The sequence below is a fragment of the Numida meleagris genome, chromosome 9, assembly GCF_002078875.1.
Source record: "Numida meleagris isolate 19003 breed g44 Domestic line chromosome 9, NumMel1.0, whole genome shotgun sequence".
NCBI classification, from domain to species: Eukaryota; Metazoa; Chordata; class Aves; order Galliformes; family Numididae; genus Numida; species Numida meleagris.
This window is the reverse complement of record NC_034417.1, coordinates 19,768,982-19,781,831: the sequence shown is the minus strand read 5'-3', so window position 1 is coordinate 19,781,831 and position 12,850 is coordinate 19,768,982. Positions and strand designations below refer to the sequence as shown.

The 12,850-nt window shown below is 66.2% G+C and overlaps 3 protein-coding genes across 3 annotated transcripts; 1 reads left to right on the top strand and 2 right to left on the bottom strand.

Moving 5' to 3' along the window:
- On the top strand, window positions 1,873-4,253 carry LOC110403829 (putative gonadotropin-releasing hormone II receptor). Its single transcript, XM_021407548.1, has 4 exons — window positions 1,873-2,080; window positions 2,432-2,985; window positions 3,216-3,420; window positions 3,573-4,253. The coding sequence occupies exons 1-4, from the start codon at window positions 2,035-2,037 to the stop codon at window positions 4,025-4,027; spliced, it is 1,260 nt and encodes a 419-aa protein (XP_021263223.1). The 5' UTR covers window positions 1,873-2,034; the 3' UTR covers window positions 4,028-4,253.
- On the bottom strand, window positions 5,267-7,259 carry TMED3 (transmembrane p24 trafficking protein 3). The gene is made up of 3 exons (XM_021407549.1): window positions 7,046-7,259; window positions 6,384-6,632; window positions 5,267-6,087 (listed from the first exon to the last, which is right to left on the bottom strand). Exons 1-3 carry the CDS (start codon window positions 7,184-7,186, stop codon window positions 5,851-5,853), a joined length of 627 nt encoding a protein of 208 aa, XP_021263224.1. The 5' UTR covers window positions 7,187-7,259; the 3' UTR covers window positions 5,267-5,850.
- ANKRD34C (ankyrin repeat domain 34C) lies at window positions 8,539-12,530 on the bottom strand. The gene is made up of 2 exons (XM_021407530.1): window positions 11,921-12,530; window positions 8,539-10,041 (listed from the first exon to the last, which is right to left on the bottom strand). The coding sequence occupies exon 2, from the start codon at window positions 10,018-10,020 to the stop codon at window positions 8,539-8,541; it is 1,482 nt and encodes a 493-aa protein (XP_021263205.1). The 5' UTR covers window positions 10,021-10,041; window positions 11,921-12,530.

The following is a 12,850-nucleotide window of genomic DNA, read 5'->3' as shown; positions in this document are numbered from 1 at the left end:
TGGGGAACCCCCTCAGAGCTGCACGGGGCTCTGGATGTGGGGACAGGGACCTGGGGGTCACTCCCCAGTGGCCTCAAATTGGAGACCCGCCCGGAGCTGCATGGGGTTCCTGACATGGAAATGGGGCTCTGGTCACCACCCTCTTACAGCCCCCCCGTGGGGGCCCCCCCAGAGCTGCATGGGGCTCTCGCCTCCAATGTGTCCTCCTGGCCATCCCCTCCTCACTGCGCAGAGGCAGGGACCCCTCTGGATCCCCCCAGTGACCCCATCCTGGATGCGGGGCTGCTGCTGCCAGACTTCGTGGATGCAGGGATGATCACCCAGGTATGTGCATGGCTGTGGAGCTGGGATGCTGGTGTGGGGCTGGTCTCTCTGGTGGGCTCGGAGTCCCCCTGTGGTGGTGTGGAAGTGGTGTTTGGGTCACAGTGATGTGGGCTGGGATTGGGAATGGAGAGTATCCCCCCTCTGCTCTGTGGCATGTGCATGTGGGGTGCTTGGAGCCTTTACCTGCTCCCACTCTCCCCGCTGCCTCCCTCCCTTGTGTCTGTTGGGCTCCCATCAGCTGGCTCGGAGTGCTGCTGGTCCCTGAGTGGGTGCCCTCCTGATGGTGGGCTCTGCCAGCCCCTAATGCTGCTGCCCCACACACAGCCCTGCCCTGACCGTGCGTTCCTCACCGACTCTCTCCTCCTCGCAGGACTTATCCACAGATCTGCTCTCTCTGCTGGAGGCTCTGCTCCCACCACAGCCCCAGAACTGAGCCGCGCACCATTGGACGCCCATGACTTGCAGGACCCAGGGGGACACGTGTCCCCCCTTGGACAGCTGCGAAGTGGTGGGGACGAGATGCTTGGAGCCTGGACCCACGCTGGCTCTGACTGTACATAGTATACTGTGTCTGTACATAAATAAACCCTTTTGCCCACTCTGTGTATCGCCACATGGCCGTTCCTGCAGCAGCAGCTGGGTGCGGGATGGGTGCAACAAGCACAGCCACCGTGCTGGGGCTGATAGGACGGCTGAGCTGGGGAAACTGCAGCAGGGCATCCCTCTGGGCACGGGCAGGGGCTGTTCCATGGACCCTGCACCACCGCGGGGCCCTGGGCCCGCAGCACGCAGCTGGGGACGGCATCTGGGAAAGCAATTGCCGGGAGGTATCAGGACAGACACCTCCAGCTCTGGGAATGGAGCTCACCAGCACGACCCAGGTGCAGCTCAGTGACAGCTGAGCGACGCCCGCACCCCGTGCCCGGAGCATGGGGGTCCCCTACGTCGCAGGGTCACCTGGGGACTGCACCTCGCCGGGCAGTGAGTGGGTACGGGAGCTGCAGGGGATCCCCGCGGGTCGGGGCGTGGAGCGGGCGGTGCGGAGCCCCAACCCGGGACTGGCGGACAGATGCTAATGCGCTCCGGGGTATGTGGGGCAGGGGGTCTGCAGGGCTAATGAGCCCCACTTATCTGTGAAATGACTGAGGTGACTTGCTAATGACGGTAATGCCCTCCGCCTGGGAGACGCAGCCTTTGAGATGCAAAAGAGCCACGTTCCCCTCCCCCAGCCCGCAGCCGTGGTCCTAGGGAGCAGCTGGGAGGGTGGACCTGTGAGTCTCTGGGTCCCCACAAACGATACACCCCAAAGCAACGAGCGCTGTGCACCCCACAGCAGCAGTCCCGGCTCCGGGCACCCCGCGGCGCCTGGCCCCAGAGCCGGGAGCGGGCACGTTGGGTGGTGGCACACGGCGTGCGTGTGTGCGTGTGTGTGTCTGTGTGCATGAGGATGCTCACGCTCGTGTCTGTGTGGGTGATGCGGGGTAAAGGACGGAGTCGTTCCACGCAGGTTGGCTACGTCAAGGAGCAACCTGAGCTGCCAAGGGCATCCCACGGGCGGCAGCTGGCGGGGCGCTGGGCGGGAGCGGAGGTGGCTGCAGGCAGCGGAGCGCTGCGGTGCCAGCCCTGCTGCCCGTGTCCCGGCTGGATGCAGCTGGTGCCAATGTGGGAGCGCTGGGAGCAGCGAGTGGGCAGCGTGTGAGCAGCCCTGACATGGCCCAGCTCGGCGGGGGAACAGGGCAGGATGCTGCGGCTGCAGGTGAGGTGTGCAGGGAGAGAGTGCAGGGAGTGTGGGGTGCGGCACCCAGGGGCTCCTGCACTGGGGGGTGCCTTTGTCCCCGAGTAGGAGAACCACGAGGGGTGTTCTGGGGTGGGGTGGGCAGGGCGGCAGCAGCGGCCATGGGTGGGCAGGGGGATAGGGAAGGCTGAGACCACCTCCCTGTGCCTAACTGTGGATGCCGGAATCCCATAGCTCTGTGGGGCAGGGGGGGCTGCAGATGGGAATGCCGTGAGCTGCGGTGGGCTCCTGGATGGGACGGTAGATCCCCCTGTCCCCTAGCACCCCCAGCCCTGCACAGGCTGTGTTCTACCCATCTGCCTGTCGCGGCAGGAGGGGGCTGGCCGGACCCAGGCCCCGCGGTGAGGAACGGCAGCACGGAGCCCTCCAGCAGCACATCCCACCCTAAGCAGGGCTGTGCCTGGACCCCCTGTCCCGAGGGCACCGAGGAGCCGCTGCTGCTCCCCACCTTCTCGCCCGCCGCCCAGGCCCGCGTGGCCGCCACCTTCGTGCTCTTCGTGCTCTCGGCCGGCTGCAACCTGGCGGTGCTGCGGGCGGCGGGGGGCCGGGGGGGCGGCGGGCGCTCCCACATCCGCCTGCTGCTGCGGCACCTGGCCGTCGCCGACCTGCTGGTGACGGTGGTGGTGATGCCGCTGGATGCCATCTGGAACATCACGCTGCAGTGGCGGGCGGGCGACCTGGCCTGCCGCCTCCTCATGTACCTGCGCCTGCTGGCCATGTACGCCTCCGCCTTCGTCACCGTCGTCATCAGCCTGGACCGGCAGGCAGCCATCCTGCGCCCGCTGGCCATCGCCCGTGCACTCCGCAGGAACCGTGCCATGCTCCGCACCGCATGGGTGCTCAGCGCTGCGCTCGCTGTGCCGCAGGTGCCTGCCCCGCCCCGTGCACCCCGCGCTCCCAGGGATCCTGGGGGGCCCCGGGGACTTCTCAGGGGTGGACACGCCGTGAGCCCTCAGTGTGGGGCCCAACCCTGCGGCGCTGGTGCTCTGCATCCCCCGGCCTGAGACCCCTGGGTGCTGCCCTGGGGAGCTGTGGGGGTCTTCACCTCCTCACAGCTGCGGGGCTCAGCCCCGTCCCACCTTGGCTCTGCTTCCAGCTGTTCCTCTTCCACACCGTCACCCTGCACGCCCCGCACAACTTCACGCAGTGCACCACGCGCGGCAGCTTCCCGCAGCCCTGGCACGAGACCCTCTACAACATGCTGAGCTTCGCCTGCCTCTTCCTGCTGCCGCTGCTCATCATGGTGTGCTGCTACGCACGCATCCTGCTCGAGATCTCCCGGCGCATGGGCTCCGGCCTCTGTAAGTGGGGCTGGCGGTGGGGCCGGGAGCAGATCCCAGTGGGCAGCCTTGGCCAGGGCGGTGGGGGGGCCTCGCTCCCTGCTCAGGGTGTGGCTCCCACCCTCCCCATGGGGCTGAGCCCCCTGCTCACTGGTCCCACTCCTGCATTTCAGTCTCCTCCAGGGACGTGCCGCTGCGGTGCTCTGGGAGCAACATCCCACGGGCACGGCTGCGCACGCTGAAGATGAGCCTGGTCATTGTCTTCTCCTTCATCCTCTGCTGGACCCCCTACTACCTGCTGGGGCTGTGGTACTGGTTCTGCCCACGGGCCATGCAGCAGAAGGTCCCACCGTCCCTCTCCCACATCCTCTTCATCTTCGGCCTCTTCAACGCCTGCCTAGACCCCATCACCTATGGGCTCTTCACCATCCCCTTCCGGAGGCGCTGCAGCTGTCCCTGCGGGCACAGCCCTGAGCCTGAGCCGCCCTCCCCAGCCACAGGTTCCTTCCACTGCTCGGCCTCATCCCTGCGGGGCAGGCAGGGTACGGGGGGCACAGAAGGGCCACAGCCACCCATCGAGCTGGGGCTGCCCACCGGGGCTGGCTCCTGCCAGAGCAGCGTGCTGTGAGCTAGGGCAGCCTGACACCTTGAGGATGGCACAGGGTGCACTGAGAGCAGCAAGGGCACAACAGTGAGGGCAAGTGGTGGAGGCTCTGCTGCTCCAAAACGCCTCTGTGAGAGGTAGAGCAGAGCTGCTCCTGCAGCCAGGTGGGTGTGAGCCACCCCCTTCCCTCTCTGTACCCATTTATGTTACATGCTGGAGCGGAACGCAGCAATAAAGCATCCTGTGGCCAGCTGGTGTGCTGCCTGCATCCCTGGATGTGGGCTGCACTGGGGCTGGGGATGGGCTGTGTGGGGACCCTGGCTGCTGTCCCCGGGGCCAGCGCGGTGCTGCTGTCCCCACAGAGCTGCTGGGGGCTGCACAGCACAGGGCTCACAGTCCTGCTGGTCCTGTGCCAGCCCTGCACCTGCCCGCTGCTGGGAACAGGAGCTGGGCTGCTGCTGAAGGTCGTTGCGAGGTGCAGAGCCCGGCAGCACCCAGCAGCACAGCAGCTGCTCCAAGGCCAGCATGGCTGCTGGGGCCAGGGACGCACCTTTGCTGCTCTGCTACTGTGGGAGCTGCAGCTCCAGTCCCAGTGTGGGCTGTGCCTGGGGTGCCTGCGAGGGTGGGGGCTGCTGGTGGGGAAGCAAGAGCCACTCTTCAATGGGGTTCCCTGGATCTAGCACATGGAGTTGTGCTGTCAGCGTATTTACCAGATCCTGAAGCTGATGCTGGCCCAGCCTGCACCTGGCACAGACTGCAAGTGGGCAGCAGGGACAGGGGAGGAATTTGGAGCTGTCAAAATGCATCCCCTTGGATAGAGGTATGCAGCAGGAGCCTGGCATTGCTCCAGCACATGCACAGGTGGGATGGCCACAGTGAGCCCTGAACACCCATCCCTGTGCCCTGTTCTGCAGCAGGGCTGGACACAGCCCCGGGGTGGGCTGGGCTCTGGAGGCACTGTGAGAGCCGCACAGTTGCTGCAAGGAGCTGGGAGGGAGCTGAGGGCAGAGCTGCAGCCTCTGCAGCCTGGTGATGGCAGGGCTGAAGGATGGTGCTGATGCCCTGATTCCACACCAGGGCAGCATGGCACGGCACAGCACCTGCGGGGCAGCACAGCCACGCATGAGGAGCAGAGGCACGCCGGGCCCCCAGGAGGCCAGTGGCCACGTACAGGTGCTGACAGCACTAGGGGGCTCTGGGGCACGATGAGACAGGAGCTGGCCGTACCGTGCTGGCAGTGGTGCCCAATAACATCAGCAGGAACAAAGTCGTGTGAGTTTATTGTGAAGTGGCAAAGTGGAAGGACAAAGTGGTGCTGCTGGAGCTGGCCGTGCGCTGCAGCCAGCTGCCCCGGGGGGCTGGGACTCAGGGAAGAGGATGGGGCTCTGGCACGGACTCAGGTAAGTACAAAAATATCTTCTGCGGAGCATGCTGCTTACTCCTGTGGCCTAGGAAATGCTGCACAGGGAGAAGCAGATGAAATAACCAAGCCAAGAGTCCCTGCTGAAACTCCAACGTGGGAGATGCTGTGTGCGCTCCGGGGAAAACCTGCCCGCTGCAGACACACCAGGGAGCTGTGCGCATGCGGCCGGACGCAAACCCTGCAGCCTGCGGGTGGGGGGCTGCAGCGGGTGCGGGCACCGAGGGGCCTGGCACTGGTGGGGGCAGGTGACCTCTGGGGGTTGCTGCTGGGAGGCACAGGTGCGGGGACGCTGGCGCTCGGCAGCTGTTCTCCACCTGGGTCAGCAACACCAGCACTCTCCGCTCCGTACCCAGCCAGGTCCCCCCTGCGGCACCATGAAAACCCCTGCCCCCTCCTGCAGTTTGGGATGGGCACAGCTCTGGCACTAGGTGCCGGCTGCACTGCTGCCCGCTCTCTTCTCAGTGAAGAAACTTTTGAGCAGCATGACTTGCCCAACGCTGACCACGAAGAGGATGACGGTTTCCCCAACCGACCAGTACGAGACGCGCCCGTTGAGCTCCTCGGCCCGGCTGCGGTCCTGTGCTTCCCGCAGGCGGTAGTGGGTCTGGGAGTCGATCACCGCGTTCAGCGCCTCGTGGATGGTGACGCAGGCGGACTCCATCTGGGGGGACAGGCATGAAGCGTCACCCGTGGGGCACGGCTTGGGCAGGGGGAGTCTGCCAGCACGGCTCTGCTCCAAGGGGCAGCGCTGGAGCCTGGTAGGCAGCAGGACACAGTGTGGCTCAGCAAGGGCTGTGCGTCCCAGCCTGGCACCGTGGCTCCGCTCTGCCATCAGGAGGCCGGCACACCGCTGCCTGGCAGCTGGCACTTCTGCACACGGCAGAGGGGAAGGGAGCGGTTGTGGTTGCGCGGGGCCGTGCCGTTTGGCCACAGCAGCGGCCGCACGGTGCAACGCACCTGTGTCAAGGCAGTGACGCGGGTGCCCATGTCGGGCAGGATGGGCGGCTCGTCGCCCACCTGGAGGTTGAAGTAGATGGTTTTGTGGGAGAATGTGGAAAACTCATTGCTGAAGCAGAAGGTGTAGATGCCTGTGAGCTCAGTGTGATGCGGGAAGCTGTCGTACTGCTTCTTGGTCTCCCTGTAGATGGTGCGGCCGTTGGGGTCCTCGATGTAGCAGTCGACATCGTAGTGACCCCCAGTGATCACCTGCACAGGGAGATGCGGGCAGCACCTGCTGAACCCTGAGAACCCGGCTCCACGGGCCGAACAGCACTGCCCCAAAATGTGCCACGTGCGCAGCCGTGCCCCGAGCAGCATGGGCACCGTGCCGCTGCCGACCACTACGGGCAGGGGCCAGGCTGGGAAGCCACAGGCAGGATGCGTGGGGGGACAGCCCCCACCACCGGGCTGGGGGGGCACCACGGGCACATCCCAAGCGGCTCTGATGTGGGCACTGCCAGGCACGAGTCTGGGAACGGCTCCTGGGGCAGCACGGGGGGAGCAGGGGGTACAGGGGAGAGGTGCGGGGGCTGCCCTGCTTGGGGCTCTGCGGGGGCTGGGGGGCACGGGTGGGGGCAGGGCTAGGGGAGCGGGGGGACAGGGACGGGGCAGGGCCGTACCTGGTAGTCCAGCGTGAACTTGAGGCCTCGGTCCAGCTCCTGGTGGAAGCACTGCTTGTCGCTGTCGGGCAGCTCGAAAGTGAGCTCGGTGCCGCCCGCGCGCAGCGCGCCCAGCAGCAGGGCCAGCGCCCAGCCCCGCATCCTGCCCGCACCGCACCGCACCGCACCGCACCGCACCGCACCGCACCGCACCGCACCGCACCGCACCGCACCGCACCGCACCGCACCGCACCGCACCGCACCGCACCGCACCGCTCCGCTCGGCCCCGCGCTCGCCCCGCCCGGGGCCGTCCCCCCCTGACGTGGCGGCACCGCGGCGCTTCCGGGCGGAGGCGGCTCCGTGCGGGGCCGGGGGACGGAGGGGGGCCGGGCAGCTGCGGGCAGAGCCGGGCTGTAAAACCGCCGCCCGTCACACGGCGTCACCCCCGCACCGCACACACGCGCGGCCATGGCTGCGGTGCGGCGCTGCCCCGCGTTCCCGCAGTGAGATGCGCGTTCCCGCAGTGAGATGCGCGTTCCCGCAGTGAGATGCGCGCTCACAGCCCCCGCGCCGGGAGGGGCTGAGCTGCGTTCGCACCGCCGCTGACAGAGCCCCGGCGGAAGGCGTGCGTAAAGAAATGGGAATATCTATAAAGGAAAACTCCGCGGTTTAGGATTCCTCAGTCTAAAATAGAAGACGAGCCTCATTGTTACAGGTAAAGCGTGCCTGAAATTCCGCCCGTAGGACAACTGACCAACGGGAAGTAAAAACCTTAAGGCTGTGAAAATATAAGCCCACCTTTACTCCAAGCAGCACATTGAAATCTGAAACGCGTTTTCGGGGAGCGCTCCCGTGCAGACGGAGCCGCAGCGCGACGCGGCTTGGAGCGGGACAGCGCGCGCTGTGCGGGGAGCCCAGAGCTCTGCGCACGGGGCCCAGCTGCACCAGCAATGGATCCGGCTCAGCCCCCACGGTGCAAAGTGCTTGGGAACCTCTGAGAGCCGTCTCGCTTCTGCAGCACAGTGAGGGTATAAATACATTCAATTGCTAAGGAGGGTTATTTCTGCTCTCCAGCCTTCCCGGTAGGCACTTCACACGCACGTCAGCCCCCGGCTCCCCGGCGTGGGGCTCCCAGACCGCTTTCTGGATTAGGATGAGTGGGAGGGATGAAAAATGGATCGCAAATAACCAGGAACAAACAAACTGCACCCAGGAGCCTTTGTGTGATGCCTGGCTCCAGCTAAATGTGCTGGGATCGGATTTCTCAGGTAAGTGCCTGGGGGAGAAAAGTCCAAAAGCAGCTGGCAGTGCAGGGCTCCAGGCGCTCAGTTCCGTGCTGCCTGCAACTTGTCCCCCCAGCTCTGGGGAATGGGTACAGCACCCTCTGCTCTGCTCCCGTGCACGGGGCCGTGCGCCTGGGGCTGCCAGAGCTTCCCAGGGCAGCACCACCCTGCTCCGAACCGCCACATATGTTACTACAGAGAGCAGTTTGGGGAACTTCCTGGGAAAGTGGCTACTGGGCCACGATTTCCTCAAAATCGGAGAGCTGCCTCATCTGCTCCAGCTGCATGGAGTGCCTCCGGAGGAGCTTCTTTTTGGTTCTCAGGTCACCCCGCTTGGGGGAGCTGGGTGCGACGGGCACCAGGGCCCTGAAGCCAGCAGCCAGCGGGGAGGGGGCCTTGCCGCCGGCTCCGATGTCGGGGATGGGGGGGCTGGGGTTGACGTTGAGTGGGGGCAGGTACCCGGGCCGGGTGTGCGCGATGTGGTCCAGCAGCAGGGTGCCGGAGCCGCGCCGTTCCAGCAGGTTGGGCGGGCGGCGGGCGGCGGCGGGCGAGGTGCTGGGGGCACCGTCCAGGGCCTCCCGCGAGCCGCCCAGCAGAGCCAGGTGAGAGCCGCTCAGCTTCCTCCTCTCCGCAGCCACCTTCCCCGCCTCGGCCATGCCGGCGTCGCAGTCGTGGTGCTCGGCGCTCAGCCGCCGCCAGTGCAGGGCCTCCATCACCTCGCCGCTCTCCAGCGGCTCCGGCACCGTGCTCCTGCGGGGCAGGCGCTGGGGGCCCTTCTCGAACGCCTTCCTGCAGCCGGACCCGGGGGCTGGCGGCGTGCGCAGCGCCTGCTCGTCCACCAGCGGGAAGAGAGAAGCGTCCTTGCTGCGGGTGAGGGGAGCCTTCCTGCACAGTGCCAGCTCGCCGATGCTGGTGACCAGCTCATCGTCCGTGCGCACCCGCTGCTCCTCGTGGTGCGCAGCCAGCACCGAGGGCGCGACCAGCCCCCAGGGCTCCGATTGCAGCCGCTTCAGCTGCGGCAGCCGCGCTCTCTTGGTGGTGCCACCCCTCCAGCCCGGGGAGGGTGGCTCAGGGGTGGCCTTGGTGGGGGGACCATCCCCGGGGGGCACCTCCTGCTCGGTGGGCTGAGGGCATGGGGCGGCCGCCTTCAGCGCCGCAGCGCTGGCCTCAGGAGGGGCCCTCTCCTTGAAGTCCAGCGAGGGGGGCATGTTCAGGTACTGCTTGGTGGCCTTGGCACCGGAGGCCGACTTGTCCATGGTGATGATGATCACCTCCTTCCCCTTGGCTCTGCAGGCGTCCAGGAGGTGCTGCAGAATGTCCTTGTCGTCGGCGTTGATGGCGTGCACCAGTGCCGAGGCCCCGGAGTGGTCCTCCAGGCTGGGGTCGGCCCCGTTGTCCAGCAGCAGGGTCACCACCTCGCCGCCCGCGCCGCGGATGCAGGCGTGCATCAGGGCTGTCTTCCCAGACTTGTCCTGGATGTTGGGGTCAGCCCTGTTGTCCAGCAGGTACTTCACCATCTTGGCCTTGCTGATGCTCTGCTGGTCCACGTGCGTGGTGATGCAGGCCACCATCAGCGCCGTCTCCCCCTTCTCGTTGCTCTCATTGATGTAGGCCCCCCCCTCCAGCAGCAGCCGGGTCAGCCGCAGCCGGCCCAGCCACACCGCCTTCAGGAGGGAGTTCCCCCCGGTCTGCAACTCCGTCGCCTCATCCATGGCTCGCAGGGCTCACGGCAGCTGGGGAGGAATGGGGATGAAGAGGTGAGGCCCCAGCAGCCCCCGCTGAGCCCTCTGCACGTGGACAGCCTTGCAGCACTTTCCCACATTGGAAGAGGTTGGATTTAGGTTAGACATGAGAAAGGGATTCTGCACCGCCGAGGTGCTGATGCCCTGGCATAGGCTGCCCAGAGTGGCTGTGGGTTCCCCATCTTGGTAGTGTTCATGGTCACGTTGGATGGGGCTCTGGGCAACCTGGGCTGAGGGAGGTATCGCTGCCCATGGAGGGGTTGGAACTGGGGGGGCTTTAAGACCTCTTCCAGCCCAAACAATGCTGTGGTTCTATGTCACAGCACCTTGTGCTGCCTGCTGGGGGTGCTGGGGTACAGGGGGAACTGCAGCAGGAGGAAAGCTGTTTCCTCTGGGATCTCCAGGAGTGACAGCACTGCTTGGTGCCAGCTGGGAGGTACATTGGCACTGCCTTCTCTCAGCTCATAATTCACGTTATGGCATTGCTCCCCTCTCAACAATCTCATTTCAGATGTACTGTTTGCCAGGAAGCTCCATCAGGTGCAGCCCCTGCTGTCACCCCATCCAGGTGTGCTGGCTGCCAGCCCTGCAAGCACCAATCAGTGCTGATTGCTGAGCAGCCTCACCTGGGCCCCCCACACCCTCTGCTATGGGCTGGGGCTCTATTTAAAGGCAGGCCTTGAGCCTGGCTTGGTGTGTGAGGCTGTGTCTGGTTCTGTTGGATCTCCTTTGTTTGTTGGACTTCTCTTGTGGATTGAGTTTCCATTCTGCCTTCCCTTGATGATCTCTGCTCCTGTGACCTATAGCTGTCAGCAGCCTGCCCTACAGGTGAGGTCTTACCCCCTGCCCTCAGCTCCCAGCTTGCCCCCCTGTGCGGGGCAGCTCTGCTCTCGCTGCTCCCTGACAATACGTCTCAGTTCACCTTGCCCTGCTCCCATAGCCACGCTGACGTTTCCCTGGATGCAGCTGATTTCCTTTAGTGCCAGAGCCACCAGTGTGGGTCTGCTGCTGGTGTGGCTCTGCTGTGCCTCTGAGGCCCCTGGGGCTGTAATGCAGAGCCCGCTGGAGGCTGGGAGCATCTCCGCTGCTGCTGGGGCTGTGGTCTTTGCCTCCTTGCTGCTGATGGAAATTCTGAGCAGCTGCTGCTTTGCTGTGCATAACCCTGTGCTGCTTCATGGTGCTGCTGTGAGTCCTTGTGTAGGAGAGCGCTGTGAGAGAGCAGCGTTCTCGTGCAGTGCTCTGCAGCAGGACTGGCTCGGGGGATCGGCAGGCACCGTCCCTTCTGGAAAGCGCTTCCTGCCCCTGCCTGGCAGGGCTCGCCAGCCCCCTGCTTGGCTCCGGGACCCACAGCCGGGCAAGGCTTCTTAGAAACAACCCGGGAGCCAAGTGCCTACCGGTTCCGTGCCTGCCTCCCTGAGGAGCAGCACCTGCAGCGCTGAGACCCGGTGAGCGCCGTGCACGGGGCAGGGGCGGGAGCTTGCTGTGCTGGCGGGGCCCAGCACCACGGGGATGTCAGGGCTGCAGAGCGTCCTAGGAGCCCCACCGCGTGCTCGCCCCGCTCTCCCATTGCCTCTCCCTGCTGCCCAGCGGCGAGCAGCGCTGTCCCTTCCTCGAGCCGTGCCCAGCCCTCCCCCGGGGCATCTCTCCCCTCTCCGTCACCCGCAGTCTGTGCTCACCGCTTCCCGTCACGACGCACGCACGATGCTCTGCCTGTCCCCCCGGCCCGCGCCCAGTGATGTGTGGCTCCCGCAGCCCCCGCCCCGCTGTCAGCTCCCCGGGCACTGCGCACCCAGCGCCGCCCGAAAACTGTGAGTGCTCCCAGCAGCACGGCGCCCCAAGATCCCCGAACCGATCTCGAAGTTGCTCTCACCTCCATCTCCTCTCAGCGGGGCTGCGGTGCCGCGTCCCTTCCTGCTGCGCCGGGCTCGGTGCGGCGACAGCGGGGCGGGGGTCCCTCGCCGGGGTCCGCCACCGTTACCTGCTGTGCCGTGCCGGTACCCGTTAACGGTGTGCGGCGCCCGGTGCCGGCCCCGCTGTGCGCATCGGGGCTGCGCGGGGAGGAGGGCGCGGGGCGGCGCGTCCGCCCCCGGTGGGTGCGGGGAGCGGGGGGGGCCGTGTGCGGGGCTGCGCCCAGCACAGCCAGGTCCGCGCGGGGGCGGGACGGTGCGCGTCTGGATCCGCATGTGCGGGGCGGGGCCGGGGTCCGTGCGTGCCCGGGGCTGAGCGTGTCTGTGCGGTGATGAGCGCAGAGCTGCGTCTGCGTGGGAGCAAGTGTGTGCCGCGTGTCTGAGTGCACGCGCGGTGTCTCTGCACGTGCATCCATATCTGCGTGTGCCCGGGTGCAGTGCAGCGCTGTGTTTGCGTGCAGGGGGTGTCTGTGTGGCTGCCCATCTGTGCCCACACGTGGCTCCATGTGCCATCGGTGCCCCGTGTGCATTACAGTACCCAGGTGTTGCTGAGAGCAGCCCAGCACCGCAGCGCACCCCTGCTGAGGTGGGGCCCCTCCACCCTTAGGGACTGTCAGGGCTCAAGGGAATTCAGCAGTGCTCAAACTGGGCTCAGCCCACAGTTGGGCCTGGGCTTGGGCTGGAGACTGCCCCGAGGTCCATCTGACAGCAGTGGCACTGCACTCCTGAGGCCTGAGCGCATCGGTGGGGACACCAAAGTGTTCTTCTGCACAAGGGAGCCAGAGGCTGCGTGCTGCTTGCTCCTCTCAGTGAGCGCAGAGAAGCGCTGTGCCCACGGGCATCCTGCTGTCGCTGGGGCAGAAGCCTCCGGTCCTCAGACCTCCCGTCCCATC

Excerpts from the sequence above, each read along its gene's own strand:
- LOC110403829 (XM_021407548.1), top strand. The coding sequence starts at position 2,035 with ATGGCCCAGCTCGGCGGGGGAACAGGGCAGGATGCTGCGGCTGCAG. Across the intron at positions 2,081-2,431 it reads GCAGGATGCTGCGGCTGCAG|GAGGGGGCTGGCCGGACCCA; the intron begins GTGAGGTGTGCA and ends CTGTCGCGGCAG. Across the intron at positions 2,986-3,215 it reads CTGCGCTCGCTGTGCCGCAG|CTGTTCCTCTTCCACACCGT; the intron begins GTGCCTGCCCCG and ends CTCTGCTTCCAG.
- TMED3 (XM_021407549.1), bottom strand. The coding sequence starts at position 7,186 with ATGCGGGGCTGGGCGCTGGCCCTGCTGCTGGGCGCGCTGCGCGCGGGC. Across the intron at positions 6,633-7,045 it reads AGTTCACGCTGGACTACCAG|GTGATCACTGGGGGTCACTA; the intron begins GTACGGCCCTGC and ends CTCCCTGTGCAG. Across the intron at positions 6,088-6,383 it reads GCGTCACTGCCTTGACACAG|ATGGAGTCCGCCTGCGTCAC; the intron begins GTGCGTTGCACC and ends CTGTCCCCCCAG.
- ANKRD34C (XM_021407530.1), bottom strand. The coding sequence starts at position 10,020 with ATGGATGAGGCGACGGAGTTGCAGACCGGGGGGAACTCCCTCCTGAAG.